This window comes from Saimiri boliviensis, chromosome 9 (genome assembly GCF_048565385.1).
Source record: "Saimiri boliviensis isolate mSaiBol1 chromosome 9, mSaiBol1.pri, whole genome shotgun sequence".
NCBI lineage: Eukaryota > Metazoa > Chordata > Mammalia > Primates > Cebidae > Saimiri > Saimiri boliviensis.
The window spans coordinates 72,334,323-72,351,071 of NC_133457.1; the positions used below are offsets into that span (position 1 = coordinate 72,334,323).

General features: G+C 47.2%; 2 protein-coding genes across 6 annotated transcripts in view; one reads left to right on the plus strand and one right to left on the minus strand.

The window, feature by feature from the left end:
- The window catches only part of GINS1 (GINS complex subunit 1), a 43,563-nt gene extending 36,674 nt beyond the window's left edge, over window positions 1-6,889 (minus strand). For 2 of the 4 annotated variants that reach the window (XM_074406147.1, XM_074406148.1), the window contains exon 1: window positions 6,654-6,888. In XM_074406147.1, the coding sequence (XP_074262248.1) occupies window positions 6,654-6,728 (75 nt within the window). In that variant the 5' untranslated portion in view covers window positions 6,729-6,888. Of the gene's footprint in view, window positions 1-6,653 lie in introns of all 4 variants that reach the window. The other 2 variants (XM_010330761.3, XM_010330762.3) reach the window with 2 other exon arrangements.
- A 4,164-nt stretch (window positions 6,890-11,053) lies between these two features.
- ABHD12 (abhydrolase domain containing 12, lysophospholipase) overlaps window positions 11,054-16,749 on the plus strand; it is a 90,967-nt gene continuing 85,271 nt past the window's right edge. For both annotated transcript variants that reach the window (XM_074406149.1, XM_003942940.4), the window contains exon 1: window positions 11,054-11,395. In XM_074406149.1, coding sequence (XP_074262250.1) covers window positions 11,205-11,395 — 191 coding nt within the window. In that variant the 5' untranslated portion in view covers window positions 11,054-11,204. The remainder of the gene's footprint in view (window positions 11,396-16,749) is intronic.

Here is a 16,749-nt window from a genome sequence, read left to right on the forward strand (position 1 = left end):
GAATGAGCAAAGTCTCCAAGAAATATGGGACTATGTGAAAAGACCTAATCTACGTTTGATAGGTGTACCTGAATGTGATGAAGAGAATGAATCCAAGCTGGAAAATACTCTTCAGGATATTATTCAGGAAAATTTTCCCAACCTAGCAAGGCAGGACAATATTCAACTCCAGGTAATACAGAGACCACCACAAAGATATTCCTCTAAGAGACCAACCCCAAGACACATAATCGTCAGATTCACCAGGGTTGAAATGAAGGAGAAAATACTAAGGGCAGCCAGAGAGAAAGGTCAGGTTACCCACAAAGGGAAGCCTATCAGACTCACAGCAGATCTCTCAGCAGAAACCCTACAAGCCAGAAGAGAGTGGGGGCCAATATTTAACATCCTTAAAGAAAGGAACTTTCTTTTTTTTTTTTTTTTTTTTTTTTTTGAGACGGAGTTTCGCTCTTGTTACCCAGGCTGGAGTGCAATGGCGCGATCTCGGCTCACCGCAACCTCCGCCTCCTGGGCTCAGGCAATTCTCCTGCCTCAGCCTCCCACGTAGCTGGGATTACAGGCACGCGCCACCACACCCAGCTAGTTTTTTGTATTTTTAGTAGAGACGGAGTTTCACCATGTTGACCAGGATGGTCTCGATCTCTCAACCTCGTGATCCACCCGCCTCGGCCTCCCAAAGTGCTGGGATTACAGGCTTGAGCCACCGCGCCCGGCCTACAAAGGAACTTTCAACCCAGAATTTGATATCCAGCCACACTAAGCTTCACAAGCGAAGGAAAAATAAAATCTTTTGTGAACAAGCAAGTACTCTGAGATTTCATCACCACCAGGCCTGCTTTACAAAAGCTTCTGAAAGAAGTACTACACATAGAAAGGAACAACTAACATCAGCCTTTCTAAAAATATACCAAAAATTAAAGAGCATCAACATAATGAAGAATTTACATCAACTAATGGGCAAAACAGCCAGCTAGCATCAAATGGCAGCATTAAACTCACATATATTATTATTAATCTTAAATTTAAATCAACTAAATCTCCCAATCAAAAGACACAGCCAAAACCCCATCAATATGCTGCATCCAGACCCATCTCACATGCAAGGATACACAAAGACTGAAAACAAAGGGATGGAGAAAGATTTACCAAACAAATGGAAAGCAAAAATAAATAAATAAATAAAAAGCAGGAGTTGCAATTTTTGCCTCTGATAAAATAGACTTTAAAGCGGCCGGGCGCGGTGGCTCAAGCCTGTAATCCCAGCACTTTGGGAGGCCGAGGCGGGTGGATCACGAGGTCAAGAGATCGAGACCATCCTGGTCAACATGGTGAAACCCCGTCTCTAATAAAGGTGCAAAAAATTAGCTGGGCATGGTGGTGTGTGCCTGTAATCCCAGCTACTCAGGAGGCTGAGATAGGAGAATTGCCTGAACCCAGGAGGCGGAGGTTGCGGTGAGCCGAGATCGCACCATTGCACTCCAGCCTGGGTAACGAGAGCGAAACTCCGTCTCAAAAAAAAAAAAAAAAAAAATAGACTTTAAAGCAACAAAGATCAAAAGAAGCAAAGGGCCGGGCACGGTGGCTCAAGCCTGTAATCCCAGCACTTTGGGAGGCCAAGGCGGGTGGGTCACGAGGTTGAGAGATCGAGACCATCCTGGTCAACATGGTAAAACCCCGTCTCTACTAAAAATACAAAAAAGTAGCTGGGCATGGTGGCGCTTGCCTGTAATCCCAGCTACTCAGGAGGCTGAGGCAGGAGAATTGCCTGAACCCAGGAGGCGGAGGTTGTGGTGAGCTGAGATCGCGCCATTGCGCTCCAGCCTGGGTAACAAAAGTGAAACTCCGTCTCAAAAAAAAAAGCAAAGAAGGATATTACATAATGATAAAAGGATCAATGTAACAAGAAGAGCTAAAGATCCTAAATATATACGCACCCAATACAGGAATAGCCAGATATATAAGACTTATAAAGAGACTTAGACTCCCACACAATAATAGTGGGAGACTTCAACATCAATATTAGACAGATCAATGGACAGAAAATTAACAACGATATCCAGGATTTGAACTCAGATCTGGAACAAGTCAACTTAATTAACATTTATAGAACTCTCCACTTTAAATACACAAAATATACACTCTTATCAGTACCACATCACACCTATTTACAGGTTTAAATGAAATATTGGTTGGCTGCTTGTTTGTTATTTTCTTCCCTCATTTTTTTTTCATGTCTCTATTATTAAGCACAATTATAGGCATACCCATTTTTAGATTGCATTCTAACCCGGGCAATAAAGTAACACCTCCGTTCTCTCTCCCTCTTCCTCTTTCGTCCTCTCCTTCATTCTTTTTCTCTCTTCTTTCTTTTTCTTAAAAAATAAATAAATAAGGCCGGGCACGGTGGCTCAAGCCTGTAATCCCAGCACTTTGGGAGGCCAAGGCGGGTGGATCACGAGGCCAAGAGATCGAGACCATCCTGGGCAACATGGTGAAACCCCGTCTCTACTAAAAATATTAAAAAAAAAATTAGCTGGGCATGGTGGCGCCTGCCTGTAATCCCAGCTACTCAGGAGGCTGAGGCAGGAGAATTGCCTGAACCCAGGAGGCGGAGGCTGCGGTGAGCCGAGATCGCGCCATTGCACTCCAGCCTGGGTAACAAGAGCGAAACTCCGTCTCAAAAAATAAATAAATAAATAAATAAATAAAGAGACCAGCCTGACCAACATGGAGAAACCCCATCTCTACTGAAAACACAAAATTAGTCGGGCATGGTGGCACATGCCTGTAATCCCAGCTGCTCAGGAGGCTGAGGCAGAAGAATTGATTGAACCCAGGAGGTGAAGGTTGCGGTGAGCCGAGATCGTGCCATTGAGCTTCAGACTGGGCAACAAAAGCAAAACTCCATCTCAAAAAAAAAAAAAAAAACCCAAAAAATCAATAGTCCTACTGAAGCATGACACATAAAGAAAAATATGTAAATAACTCATAATTTACTAAAATATGGTCTTATATGGTCTTAAAAGGTTAATACCAAAAGAAAGAAAACGGAATAGTATTTTTGGTTTGCGCTGCAAAAACAGAAAGGCCATAGGAGTTTTTTGTTGTTGTTTTTTTTTTTAGATAGAATTTTGCTCGTCACCCAGGCTGGCATGCAGTGGCGTGATCTAGGCTCACTGCAACCACCACCGGCCATAGGAGTTTTTCTAGTACCCACTTTGGGGCAAATTTTCCCTTGGAAAAATAAACCATTAGAGTTCTTAAAATACTTTTTTTTTTTTTTTTGAAAAGGAGTTTCACTATTGTTACCCAGGTTGGAGTGCAATGGTGCGATCTCGGCTCACTGCAACCTCCGTCTCCTGGGTTCAGGCAATTCTCCTGCCTCAGCCTCCTGAGTAGCTGGGATTACAGGCACACACCACCATGCCCAGCTATTTTTTGTATTTTTTTTTTTTTTTTTTGAGACGGAGTTTCGCTCTTGTTACCCAGACTGGAGTGCAATGGCACGATCTCGGCTCACCGCAACCTCCACATCCTGGGTTCAGGCAATTGTCCTGCCTCAGCCTCCTGAGTAGCTGGGATTACAGGCATGCACCACCATGCCCAGCTAATGTTTTGTATTTTTAGTAGAGACGGGGTTTCACCATGTTGACCAGGATGGTCTCGATCTCTTTACCTCGTGATCCACCCGCCTCGCCCTCCCAAAGTGCTGGGATTACAGGCTTGAGCCACCGTGCCCGGCCTATTTTTTGTATTTTTAATAGAGACGGGGTTTCACCATATTGACCAGGATGGTCTCGATCTCTTGACCTCGTGATCCACCCGCCTCGGCCTCCCAAAGTGCTGCCTTGGTCTCCCAAAGTGCTGGGATTATAGGCGTGAGCCACCGCGCCCGGCTTAAAATACTTTTTAAGAAAAAAAGTATCAGTTCTGTATATAGAAAGGGGGTAATCACTTTTCAATTTGCTGAACATAGCACTTAAGCATGAGTGACTCCAGAAGAAAAGCCTGGGTCGTCCTTGGGCCTCTCGGACCCACTGTTAGCCTTCCTCTGTGCCACTGAGTCAGAGGCCAGCCTCTGCAGGCTGAGTGAGTGTTCCAGGCTGCTGAATCACTTGAGTATAAGGTGGGTTTGTCAGTGGAAGGCACTAGTGAGACAAAAGGTGATCCACCAAACTAACACCTACAAGAGATTAATTCTACAACTTCTAAGACCAACCAGCCCCTAGCCCCACAAAGTGACAACTCAACATTTACCTTAAAATTTGAGTAAAACAGAGAGCTAAACTTAGTGTCAGAGTCAGGTCCCAAATCCAGCGTGGCTGCACCTGTTTGCAGTCTCTTTACTCTCTAAGCCTGTGTCCTGATGTGTAGTTCTCCAGCCACATTTTAGGCATTTACATACTCCTGCATTCCAGCATCTCTGCTGAGCTGCAGACTGCTGCCTTCTAACTTTTTATATGAGATAAATGTTCTGAATTTGAAATAACGGTTGACTGGAAACTGGAAAGCGTGTGTTCAAGTTGAAGTTCTACCTCCAATATGCTGCAAATTCAGACAAGTTCCTTAACTTGACCCATAATTTGTGTTGTCTAAGTTTCTTCATTTGTAAGACAATCTAATTGTCAGGCTAGGTGCTCTTCACTGTTCAAAACAAACCGAAACTCATTACCTTTCCCAACACACTCGGTCTCCTGAAATCTGATGTTATTTACTCAGTTTCCTGAGGATCCTCCAAGATCCTGATTCCTCCCTCTCATTCATTACGCACCCCATCTGTGCCCTGCTCTAATATTTACAAGTCATGTTTGCTTCATGTCTCTAAAACCCAGACATTGATCTCAGTGCCACTGACATGACACAGTTCAGACCACACACCTCTCTCCTGCTCTATCAGCTACCCACTAGCCATCTCCCTGCCCCATTCTTTTCTCTCTTCAATTCCATTTCAACTGGTGCCACAGTTATCTTCAAACCGCAAAAATTACCCTATCACTTCCCCGTCTAAAATCCTCTACCAGCTCCCAACATGCCTTATGAGTGAATAACAAACTCATGTAGGCCGTGAGCCACCTTCCTAGCCTCCCTGTCACAGGCCCTATTGGTCACCCTCTCCAGTGCGACCATGTGATTTTGTGCTGCAGCATCCTTTGGCGGGGATGCCTCACTTCCTTCTCAGAGCAGTGACCTCATCCTCGTGGATGGCAAGGCTCAAGTGTCACCTCCTCTACCCCAGCTCATAGCGGTGTTTCTCTTTCGTGCTCCTTGCTACACCTTCTTGGTATCACCTATCGCAGTGAATTCTACTATCTGTTTTTGTGCCCCTCTTCCAGCAGAATGTGTCCTGACATGCACACAATGGCTGCTCTATGACAAGAGTAAAATACAGAATTTAGAGTGCAGACTCTGGAACCACAGTGTCAGGGTTCAAATCCTAGCTTTCTTGCTGTCTGTGTCACCTAAGGCAATATACTTAAATCTCCCCAGTCCTATGCATATATAGCTGAAAAAAGTGGAAAACAATGATTTAAACGTCAAAAAGTTATTCTTGTTTTGTTTGGGACAGGGTCTCTATCACTCAGGCTGGAATGCAGCAGCGTGATCATGGCTCATTACAGCCTTGGACTCCTGGACCCCAACCGATCCTCCTGCCTCAGCCTCCCAAAGTGCTGGGATTACAAGCACGAGCCGCTGAGCAGGGCCCTCAAAGGGTGATTAGAAAGACAAGAGATAGGCTGGACGCGGTGGCTCATGCTTGCAATCCCAGCACTCTGGGAGGCTGAGGTGGGCGGATCACCTGAGGTCGGGAGTTCGAGGCCAGTATGACCAATATGGAGAGAGAAACCCCGTCTCTACTAAAACCACAAAATTAGCCGTGTGTGGTGGCACATGCCTATAATCCCAGCTACTCGGGAGGCTGAGGCAGGAGAATCGCTTTAACCGGGGATGGGAAGGTTGCGATAAGCCGAGATCGCGCCACTGCACTCCAGCCTGAGCAACAAGAGTGAAACTGCCTTAAAGAAAAAAAAAAAAAAAAAAGAAAGACAAGAGATAATGTACATGAAGTGTTTAGCACTCCGCCTGGGGTTGCAAAGACAGAAAAATACAAGTAATCATAATATTAACAGCAACAGTAGCAGCCGCAGAAAAAATAATATTAATAGCTAATACTAACTCACCCCTTACTGTATATAAGGCATATGCAGAGACCCTTTCATGTCCCATTCATTTTACACCACTGCATCATGACTTGCATACTATTGTCACCATCCCCATTTTTGCATATGAGAAAACTGAGAGCACAGAATCCCGGCCAGGTCCCAGAGGCCTAGCCTTTACAGACCATCTAAGGATGGCTGAGTGAGCAAGAAACGCGAAATTATCAGGCAACCTGTAAATGTTCTGTAAAAGGGACGGGAACAAATCCGTACAAGGAAAAACGCTAAAATGTGCTCAGATGAAGAGATTCACTAAGTCGCTGGGTAGCTAAGTAAGAATGCTCTTTCCTCCCGAATTTTGTTTTGCTGCTTCACAACATTTTTCCGGACCTCGGAGGGAACAAGGTGCGAAAGTCAACCCTTCCTGGGAGCCGCCCCGCCCCAGCGCCCGGGCCCCAAACCCAGCAAGCCCCGTCCGAGTATACCCGCCCCTACGTTGAAGGCAGGCAGCTGCCCTTCTGGCGCGCGGTGCAGCTCGCGGACCAGTTCCATGGCTTTTTCGCAGAACATGGCGGAGGCTTCCCGCTCACGTGGCCTTGCCGACTCGCAGCTCTCACGCCAAAACGGTCTTTGCTCTCTGGACCGCCTCACTGTTTTCGGTCCTGTCCCACAGCGCCAGGATCTCGCCTCCGTCTCAGCTCAGCGCTTTGGCGCCAAACAGGCCTAGCCAATGGGAACGCGGCCTACGGCGCCAGAAAAGGGACATCCGTCGCGCAGCCAAATGCCAAGAGGGGCGGAGTAAGAGTAAGAAGAGTCCCTCCCAGGTGAGGTCCCGCTCCAAGGATGGGAGAACCCCTAGGCTGAGCAGAGAGGGTTTTTCGAGTTCTCAGGCGGCGGGCCGGGCGACTCTGCGGGCAGCAAAGCTGGAAATAAATGCACGCCCCGCAACTTCCTTCTGTTTTTCCTTTTGATGCATTCATTTTCTTTTAGATTCAAAAAAGGGCATTTCGAAGTTAAGAGGAAGGGCCTGTGCATTGTTGAATTGCTAGGACACAAGCGTTTCGGTTTTGCAATGCGAGTTTTCTGTTTGATATTAATAGCGAACGTATCTATTATTGGGTAACTAATGCTGGTAGGGAATGCAATGTGTATTTCATTTAATTCTCACTATTATCTCTAAAGTGTTTTAAGACCTGGATTGATAAACAAGTTAGATAACTTGCCCAAGGTCACACAGCTCCAGAGTGATAAGACTGTATTTGGACTTTCCATTCCCAACACCGCAGTACCACCCTTTGATTTTAAATAAGTTGTTTAAAAATATTTGTAATATATGCCCTAGATTAAAACGAATTCACTAGGCATTTTCTTGCCTACATGGTTATGCAACATTTTTTTTTTTTTTTTTTTTTTTGAGACGGAGTTTCGCTCTTGTTACCCAGGCTGGAGTGCAATGGCGCGATCTCGGCTCACCGCAACCTCCGCCTCCTGGGTTCAGGCAATTCTCCTGCCTCAGCCTCCTAAGTAGCTGGGATTACAGGCACGCGCCACCATGCCCAGCTAATTTTTTGTATTTTTAGTAGAGACGGGGTTTCACCATGTTGACCAGGTTGGTCTCGATCTCTCGACCTCGTGATCCACCCGCCTCGGCCTCCCAAAGTGCTGGGATTACAGGCTTGAGCCACCGCGCCCGGCTTCTTTTTTTTTTTTTTTTGAGTCAGTCTCACTCCATCACCAGGCAGCAGGCAGGAATGCAATGGTGCGACCTCGACTCACTTACGCAACTTTTTTTTTTTTTGAGACGGAGTTTCACTCTTGTTACCCAGGCTGGAGTGCAATGGCGCGATCTCGGCTCACCGCCACCTCCACCTCCTGGGTTCAGGCAATTCTGCCTGAGTGGCTGGGATTACAGGCATGCACCACCATGCCCAGCTAATGTTTTGTAGTTTTAGTAGAGACGGGGTTTCACCACGTTGACCAGGATGGTCTGGATCTCTTGACCTCGTAATCCACCCGCCTCGGCCTCCCGAAGTGCTGGGATTACAGGCTTAAGCCACCGCGCCTGGCCTATGCAACATTTCTTAACCATACATATCGAAGATAGGAATCACTGCTAAAGAACTGTTTTACTAGGCAATTTTTCAAAGAGCAATGTTAATTTCTAACAAGCAATTTGGATTAATTCTAGCTAACCCTAGAAACTGTGTTGATCTTTTGCAAATATGCAGTAGATATGTCACCTGAGGAATAGGCATGGGAATAGCCTACTCAGGCTTATGTTGAATAATGACATTGCCTTTTTTTTTTTTTTTTTTTTTGAGACGGAGTTTCTCTCTTGTTACCCAGGCTGGAGCGCAATGGCGCGATCTCGGCTCACCGCAACCTCCGCCTCCTGGGTTCAGGCAATTCTCCTGCCTCAGCCTCCTAAGTAGCTGGGATTACAGGCACGCGCCACCACGCCCAGCTAGTTTTTTGTATTTTTAGTAGAGACGGGGTTTCACCATGTTGACCAGGATGGTCTCGATCTCTCGACCTCGTGATCCACCTACCTCGGCCTCCCAAAGTGCTGGGATTACAGGCTGGTGCCACCGCTCCCGGCTGCCTTTTTTTTTTTTTTCCCCCTGGAGACAGGGTCTAACTCTAGGGTTGCCCAGGTGGAGTGCAGTGGCGCCACCTCAACTCACTATACCCTCCACTTCCCCAGCTGAAGTGATTGAGACCATCCTGGTCAACATGGTGAAACCCCGTCTCTACTAAAAATACAGTACAAAAAATCAGCTGGTCATGGTGGCGCGTGCCTATAATCCCAGCTACTCAGGAGGCTGAGGCAGGAGAATTGCCTGAACCCAGGAGGCGGAGGTTGCGGTGAGCCAAGATGGCGCCATTGCACTCCAGCCTGGGTAACAAGAGTGACACTCCGTCTCAAAAATAAATAAATAAATAAATAAATAAATAAAAACAAAAACAAAAACAAAAAAATGACAGTCTTGCTCTGCTGCCTAGGCTCTCTGCACTGGTGCCATCTCAGCTCACTACAACCTCCATCTCCTGGGTTCAAGCAATTCTCCTGCCTCAGCCTCCCAAGTAGCTGGGACTACAAACATGTGCCACTACACCTGGCTAATCTTTGTATTTTTAGTAGAGACGGGGTTTCACCATGTTGGCCAGGCTGGTCTCGAATTCCTGACCTCAAGTGATCTGCCCACCTCGGCCTCCCAAAGTGCTGAGATTACAGGCATGAGCCACTGATACATTCCCACCCCCCCAATGTTTTTAAAAACTGTATCTGGAGATACTGCCACAATTATGAATGCAGGCTGTGATATTTAGTAATATGGTAAATAAATTCTTTTGTAATTTCAAAGTATTATTACAAAGCTAATATAAAAAGCTGTTGAATTTCTAAATGCATTTCCAATTGATCTTAAATTATCAGTTGCCAATAGTTTTCAAAGTGATAAACATTAAAATTTCCAAAGTTACTTCATAATAAGTAAGCAAATATTTCTCTTGGTTGCAGATCATCTGCAAAAGTAATGCCATATTAAAGAAGGCCAAAGTTATTAAAGTAAATTTGTGAAACTGCCCTTTATTCTTTCCTTTTTTCTTTTTAGGATGGGTTGAATTAGTACTTAATTTGGGTTTCACAAGGACGAATTTATCTTTGAAATGGATTTTCCTCCCATCAGTTAGTCTCAATTTCTTTATAAAAATAAAAAATCTGGGACGGGTGCGGTGGCTCACGCCTGTAATTCCCGGCACTTTGGCCGGCGGATCATGATGTCAAGAGATCGAGACCATCCTGTCCACCATAGGTGAAACCCCGTGTCTAAAAAAACAAAAACAAAAACAAAAACTATTATCTAATACAGGTTTTAAAAAAGTAAATTTCTCAGGCTGGGCGCGGTGGCTCAAGCCTGTAATCCCAGCACTTTGGGAGGCCGAGGCGGGTGGACCACGAGGTCAAGAGATCGAGACCATCCTGCTCAACATGGTGAAACCCCATCTCTACTAAAAAAAATACAAAAAATTAGCTGGGCATGGTGGCGCGTGCCTGTAATCCCAGCTACTCAGGAGGCTGAGGCAGGAGAATTGCCTGAACCCAGGAGGCGGAGGTTGCGGTGAGCCGAGGTGAAACGCTGTCTCAGAAAAAAAAAAAGTAAATTTCTCAAGCAGTTCATTTCCCCATGTTCGGCCAAAAGTGGAAACTGAGTATCTATATACATTTGCTTCAAATTAAAAATTAATGACTGGAAAGCATACTTTTATTTTTATTTTTATTATTTTTTTTTTTGAGACAGAGTTTCGCTCTTGTTACCCAGGCTGGAGTGCAATGGCGCGATCTCGGCTCACCGCAACCTCTGCCTCCTGGGTTCAGGTAATTCTCCTGCCTCAGCCTCCTGAGTAGCTGGGATTACAGGCACGCGCCACCATGCCCAGCTAATTTTTTGTATTTTTAGTAGAGACGGCGTCTCACTATGTTGACCAGGATGGTCTCGATCTCTCGACCTCGTGATCCACCCGCCTCGGCCTCCCAAAGTGCTGGGATTACAGGCTTGAGCCACCGCGCCCGGCCAGGAAAGCATACTTTTAAACGTAAAGTCCTTGTGGGAAAAGAGTTACGAATCACAAGAACACAACTGCGACTTGCTACCTCTGGGTTTCCGTTCGCGGAAGCGCCCAGCGCCTGGGCGAGGGCAGCCGCAGTCCCGCTGCGGAGCCCGGAGCCCTGCCCTGGCGGTGACGCGCCGCTTCGGCTTTACCCGCCCTTCCGAAAGATGGCTGCGGTTGGCGCCGGGGCTGCTGGGCGCGCGCCCCTCGGAATCAGGGAGGAGGTGGCCGGGGCTGGGGGGCGGGGCCGGCGGGAGCCCGGCGCTGATTGGCCAGCGTAGCCGCCCTGCGCCGCGGCCTGGGCTAGGATGTGAGAAGCGGCGGGCTTCGGTGTCCGGGCTCCGGGTGCCGGCGGCGTTGAGCGGCGGCGACTGCGGCGTAGGCGGCGGGCGGGGACAGCGGGCGCCGTCGGCGGCCGACCGTGTCGGTCGCGGGATGAGGAAGCGGACCGAGCCCGTCGCCTTGGAGCATGAGCGCTGCGCCGCCGCGGGCTCGTCCTCCTCCGGCTCGGCCGCCGCGGCGCTGGACGCCGACTGCCGTCTGAAGCAGAACCTGCGCCTGACCGGCACGGGGCCGGCGGAGCCGCGCTGCGCAGCGGACGCTGGAATGAAGCGGGCGCTGGGCAGGTGAGGCTTCGCTCGGGGCGGGCGGGCCCCTCACCGGCGCAGGTGTATCCCGCGGGGGGCCTCCTCGCATCTCCCAGCCTTTCCCAGGGTGGCCGCCAGTTCGGTCCGCGGTCCCCGTTCTGTCCCGCATCTGGTCCGCGGCAGCCCCACCCCCGCTCCCTTCCCTAGGCCCTGCGGTGGAAACGCCCTGCCCCGACCCCTCTTTCCTCCTGCCGCCCTCGCGCCCGGCTCTCCCAGCCCAGCCTTGCACCGCGACCCTTTCCCGGGGTACCCAAGGGAATCCTTCCGCTGAGGATTTGGCGCCGCCCCAAGTCTTGACCACTGGTGGGAGAACAGGATAGGGGGTGGGGAGTCCTTGTGAGGTCCCAGGATGCCGAGCACCGCAGTGGCGGGAGGCGGAGGGGCGGGCGCGAGACCCTGAGAGCGCTGGGGCCCTCTCGGACATCGTCCTGCTCTGCATCCGGCCCCAAACCGAGCGCCCAGACGCTCGCCCCTCCGGCTGGTCCGCGTGCGCGGAGGCTTACTGGCGCGCTGGGCGCTCGGCGGCTCTCCCTTGTAACCGGGGTCGGGGGCGTTCGCCACTGAGAACTGGGGGACTTCTGGGGAAGGGCTCAGTGGGCCGCGGGGTGCTAGGGGAAGGAAGGACATGGAGCATCGCAGCCGTCGGAGGGGAACCTGTCGTTCGCTCTGCTGGTGGTTCCTGGCGTTTGAAATCTGTCTGCACAAGTTTGCTTCCGTGGGGATCACCTTGCAGCCCTGAGTCGTTTGGTTATTGGTGTTCTTTTGGGTAGGAGATGAATGCGTTTATATAAAGCCACTGTGAAAACTGAGATAGGAACGTGTTTCGTAGAGACAGATTTCTCCTTCCATCTGCTGGTTTCCTAATTATCTGGCTCTTTGTAGTACGTGGCATTCCTGGCTGTTTTTGAAGCTATGATATTTTGTGGTGGTTTGAAGAAGTTACTATATGATGATCTTGGGCGGTGTAGCAGTCATTTCTTTTTTGACCATCTGGAATGCCCTTAGTTGACGCTGGCCACTTCAGTGTAAAATATTTTTGCAAATCGCCCCTAAGGAAGATCAGATTTTCAACTTTTATTGCTTAAAAGGGTATGAAATTAAACGATAAACGCCTCTCTATGGTTCGACAAAAAGGCAGAGACTGATAGTTTTGTGTCTGTGTGTAAAATTATGTAGCAGCTGATCAATATCTTTTGTGAAACTAATTTGTTTTCTTTGCTATGGAAATATTTATCTGCATTAAAAACTCATGATTTAACTTTAATACACTTTTATTAGCAGACATGGCATAACACTTAGATAAATTGGAAAATTATTCCTTTGAAAAAATCAAATTGTTTTACACAACGTTTGGGGAAACAGTGCCGGCCTGGCACCTTCCTTGAAGAATGTACTGTATTAAAATAACCCGATTAATTTTTATTTTCATGTCAGGACAAAGAGAGACATTCCAGTGGTGTACATATCCTTTGGATACGCAAAAAGCTGTTGGGGGGAAAAACGCAAAACCAAGGGAAGGAAGACCAAATTTGCCAGCTGCCAGCTGTCTTCCTTTCCAGTTGCTCCTCTCAGACATCCTTGTGCTTCCTCCTCTCCCTGATTCAGGCTCAGCGGCCACCGTCACCTCACTGAGGCCTTCCCAGACGAGCTAACCCCTGTCGACCTTATTATCACTTACTTAAGATTGTGATTTTTGCTCCTGTGCCTCCCCTACAACCAGAATGGAAGTGCCATGAGAATAGGAGCATAGTTTTCTCCACTTTCATCTCTAGTACCTGGCACATAGTAGGTGGCAGAAAATACTTGTTGAATGAACAGATATCCATAAAATAAATTCCTAGAAGTGGATTTGCTGGGCCAAGGGGTATGCACTTGTAACTTTGAACGGAAAAAAAAGGACGGAAGCCAGATTACCCTCCAAAGAAGTCGAACTGATTTGCACTCCTACCATCAGTGTGAGTTGCCCACCTGCACTCACCAATGCTGAATATTACCACGTTTTGACCTTTGACTGATGAAATGAAATCCAACTCGTAGCTTTGATTCGCATTGTTAGGTGGCATTTTTCTGTATTTTTATAAGCCTATTGTGTACCTTTGCAATCATTTGTGTCTTTTATGACCTCACCAGGCTGGGCTAAAAGTCTAGGGCTCTATTCGTTTGGTCAGGCTCATTTGTATCTTTTATGATCCTCCTTTGAATCCTTCTGCACATTTTTGTGTTTTTTGGAGACAGAGTTTCACTCTTGTTGCTCCTGTGTTTTTTTTTTTTTTTTTGGAGATAAAGTTTTGCTGGAGTGCAATGGCAGGATCTCCACTCAAGTCTCATTCAAGTCACTCTCCTGCCTTCAGCCTCCCGACTAGCTGGGATTACAGGCATGTGCCACCACACCCAGCTAATTTTGTATTTTTAGTAGAGATGGGATTTCTCCATGTTGATCAGGCTGATCTCAAACTCCCAACCTCAGGTGATCACCCACCTCAGCCTCCCAAAGTGCTAGGATTACAGGCATGAGCCACTGCACCGAACTTCCACATTTTTAAAACTATTGTGGACACACATGAAAATAGAGAAGAGAATCTAATAAGCCTTCATGTATCCATCACCAGGATTTCAGTGTTTAGCCAATTTTGAGTCATCCATCCCTTTTCTTCTTCTCTTAATTTTGTATGATGAGGGATTGGATTTTTTTAAGATGGGGGTTTCACCATGTTGGTCAGGCTGGTCTTGAACTCCTGACCTCAGGTGATCCACCCGCCTTTGCCTCCAAAGTGCTTGGATTACAGACGTGAGCCACCATGCCTGGCTGGATTTTTTTTTTTTTTTAAGTCTGAGTCTTGCTCTGTCACCCAGGCTGGAGTGCAGTGGTGTGATCTTGGCTTACTGCAACCTCCACCTCCTGGATTCAAGCAGTTCTCTGCCTCAGCCTCCTCAGTAGCTTGGATTACAGGAACCCACCACCATGCCTGGCTAACTTTTGCATTTTTAGTAGAGGCTGGGTTTCACTATCTTGGCTAGGCTGGTCTTGAACTCCTGACCTCATGATCCATCCACCTTGACCTCCCAAAGTGCTGGAATTACAGCCGTGAGCCACCTTGCCCGGCCTGGAGTATTTTTATTTTATTTTGAGATGACGTTTAGCTCTTGTTGCCCAGGCTGGAGTGCAGTGACATGATCTTGGCTCACCAGAACGTCTGCCTCCTAGGTTCAAGTGATTCTCCTGCCCCAGCCTGTCAAGTAGGTGGGATACAGGCATATGCCACAATGCCTGGCTAATTTTGTGTTTTTAGTAGAGACAGGGTTTTATCATGTTGGTCAGGCTTGTCTCAAACTCCCAACCTCAGGTGATCACCTACCTCAGCCTCCCAAAGTGCTGGGATTATAGGTATGAGCCACTGCACCTGGCCTATTTATTAATATTTTATTTAGAAATTTTACATCATTATTTGTGAGAATAGGCTATAATTTTCTGTCTTATGCTACCTTTTATCAAGTTCTTTCAGTGTTTTCTATAGCTTTATACAAAGTTTCTTATATAACATTTTATTTTAAACGTCTGGCCAGCTAAGGCCAGGTACGGTGGCTCACACCTGTAATCCCAGCACTTTGGGATGCCAAGGCGGGCAGATCAGGAGGTCAGGAATTCAAGACCAGCCTGGCCAAGATGGTGAAACTCCATGTCTACTAAAAATACAAAACTTAGCTGGGCATGGTGGCATATGCCTGTAATCCCAGCTACTTGAGAGGCTGAGGCAGGAGAATTGCTTGAACTGGGATACAGGAGGTGGAGGTTTCAGTGAGCTGAGATCATGCCACTGCACTCCAGCCTGGGCGACAGAGCAAGACTCCATCTCAAAAAAATACAACAACAACAACAACAACAAAACTTTTAGCCAGCTTGAATAATTTTAAAATTATTTGTTTAAAATTTGGTAGAATTCTCTTGGAAAACTGTCTCAGCCTGGTGCCTATTTATTTATTTAAATTTTTGGTAGAGACAGGGTCTTGCCACGTTGCCCAGACTTGTCTTGAACTTCTCCTCTCAACCAGTCCTTCTGCCTCTGTCTCCCAAAGTATTGGGATTATAGGCATGAGCCACTACCCTAGCCAGTGCTGTTTCAGAATATAGCACTTCAATAACTGCTATAGTATCTTCTAAATCATGGGCCTCTTTAGATTTTCTATGTCCTTCTGGGTTCAGTTTTGGTGGTTTATGTATTCATAGAAAATTATCAATTTAGTTCACCTTTTTTCCTCTGTAGATGGGGCCATTTCTCTGGTTTTGTTCCTATTTTGTGTAATTAGGGTTTTTCCTCTTGATTTAGGCTAGTCAGTAATATATCTAATATCTAAACATACACTGAAGTGGGGAAATACATACACACACACACACACACACACACACACACACTTTTTCTGTTCCCCAAAAGAAAACATTTATCTCATTTTAGTTCTGGGAAATTAGGGGGATGCTGAGGGCTGCAGAGAAGTTTAGAGAATAGGTTTTGTCTAAAGGGCACAGTAGCTACCACATGCTGTCCTGTTGCTGCCTGGCAGGAATGTGGTCCCAGAGTGGCCAGATAGTCCAGTCTTTCTGGAAAAAACTGGCTGGTGTTTTTTTTGTTTTGTTTTGTTTTGTTTTGCTGTTGTTTGAGATAGGGTTTGGCCCTACACCCAGACTAGAATGCTATAGTGCAGTCATGGCTCACTGCAGCCTCCGCCTCCCAGGGTTAAATGGTCTTCCCACCTCAGCCTTACGAATAGCTGGGACTACAGGCACCTGCGACCACACCTGGCTAATTTTTGGAGTGACGGGGTTTTGCCATGTTGCCCAGGTCTTGAACTCCAGAGCTCAAGTGATCCACCTGCCTCAGCCTCCCAAAGTGCTGGGATTACAGGCATGAGCCACTGCACCTGGCCTTTTGTTTATGTGTTTTTTGTTGTTGTTGTTAGCGTGTATGTGTGTGTGTGTGTGTGTGTAGTATTGCCAGCTTTTTTAACATTGGTAAGTGATTCAGATGAGAACAGTTTTGGAGATCAAAAAACACCCCAAACCAGTTTTTTTTTTTTTTTTGAGACGGAGTTTCGCTCGTTACCCAGGCTGGAGTGCAATGGCGCAATCTCAGCTCACTGCAACGTCCACCTTTTGGGTTCAGGCAATTCTCCTGCCTCAGCCTCCTGAGTAGCTGGGATTACAGGCATGCGCCACCATGCCCAGCTAATTTTTTGTGTTTTTTGTAGAGACGGGGTTTCACCATGTTGACCAGGATGGTCTCCATCTCTTGACTTCATGATCCACCCGCCTTGGCCTCCCAAAGTGCTGGGATTACAGG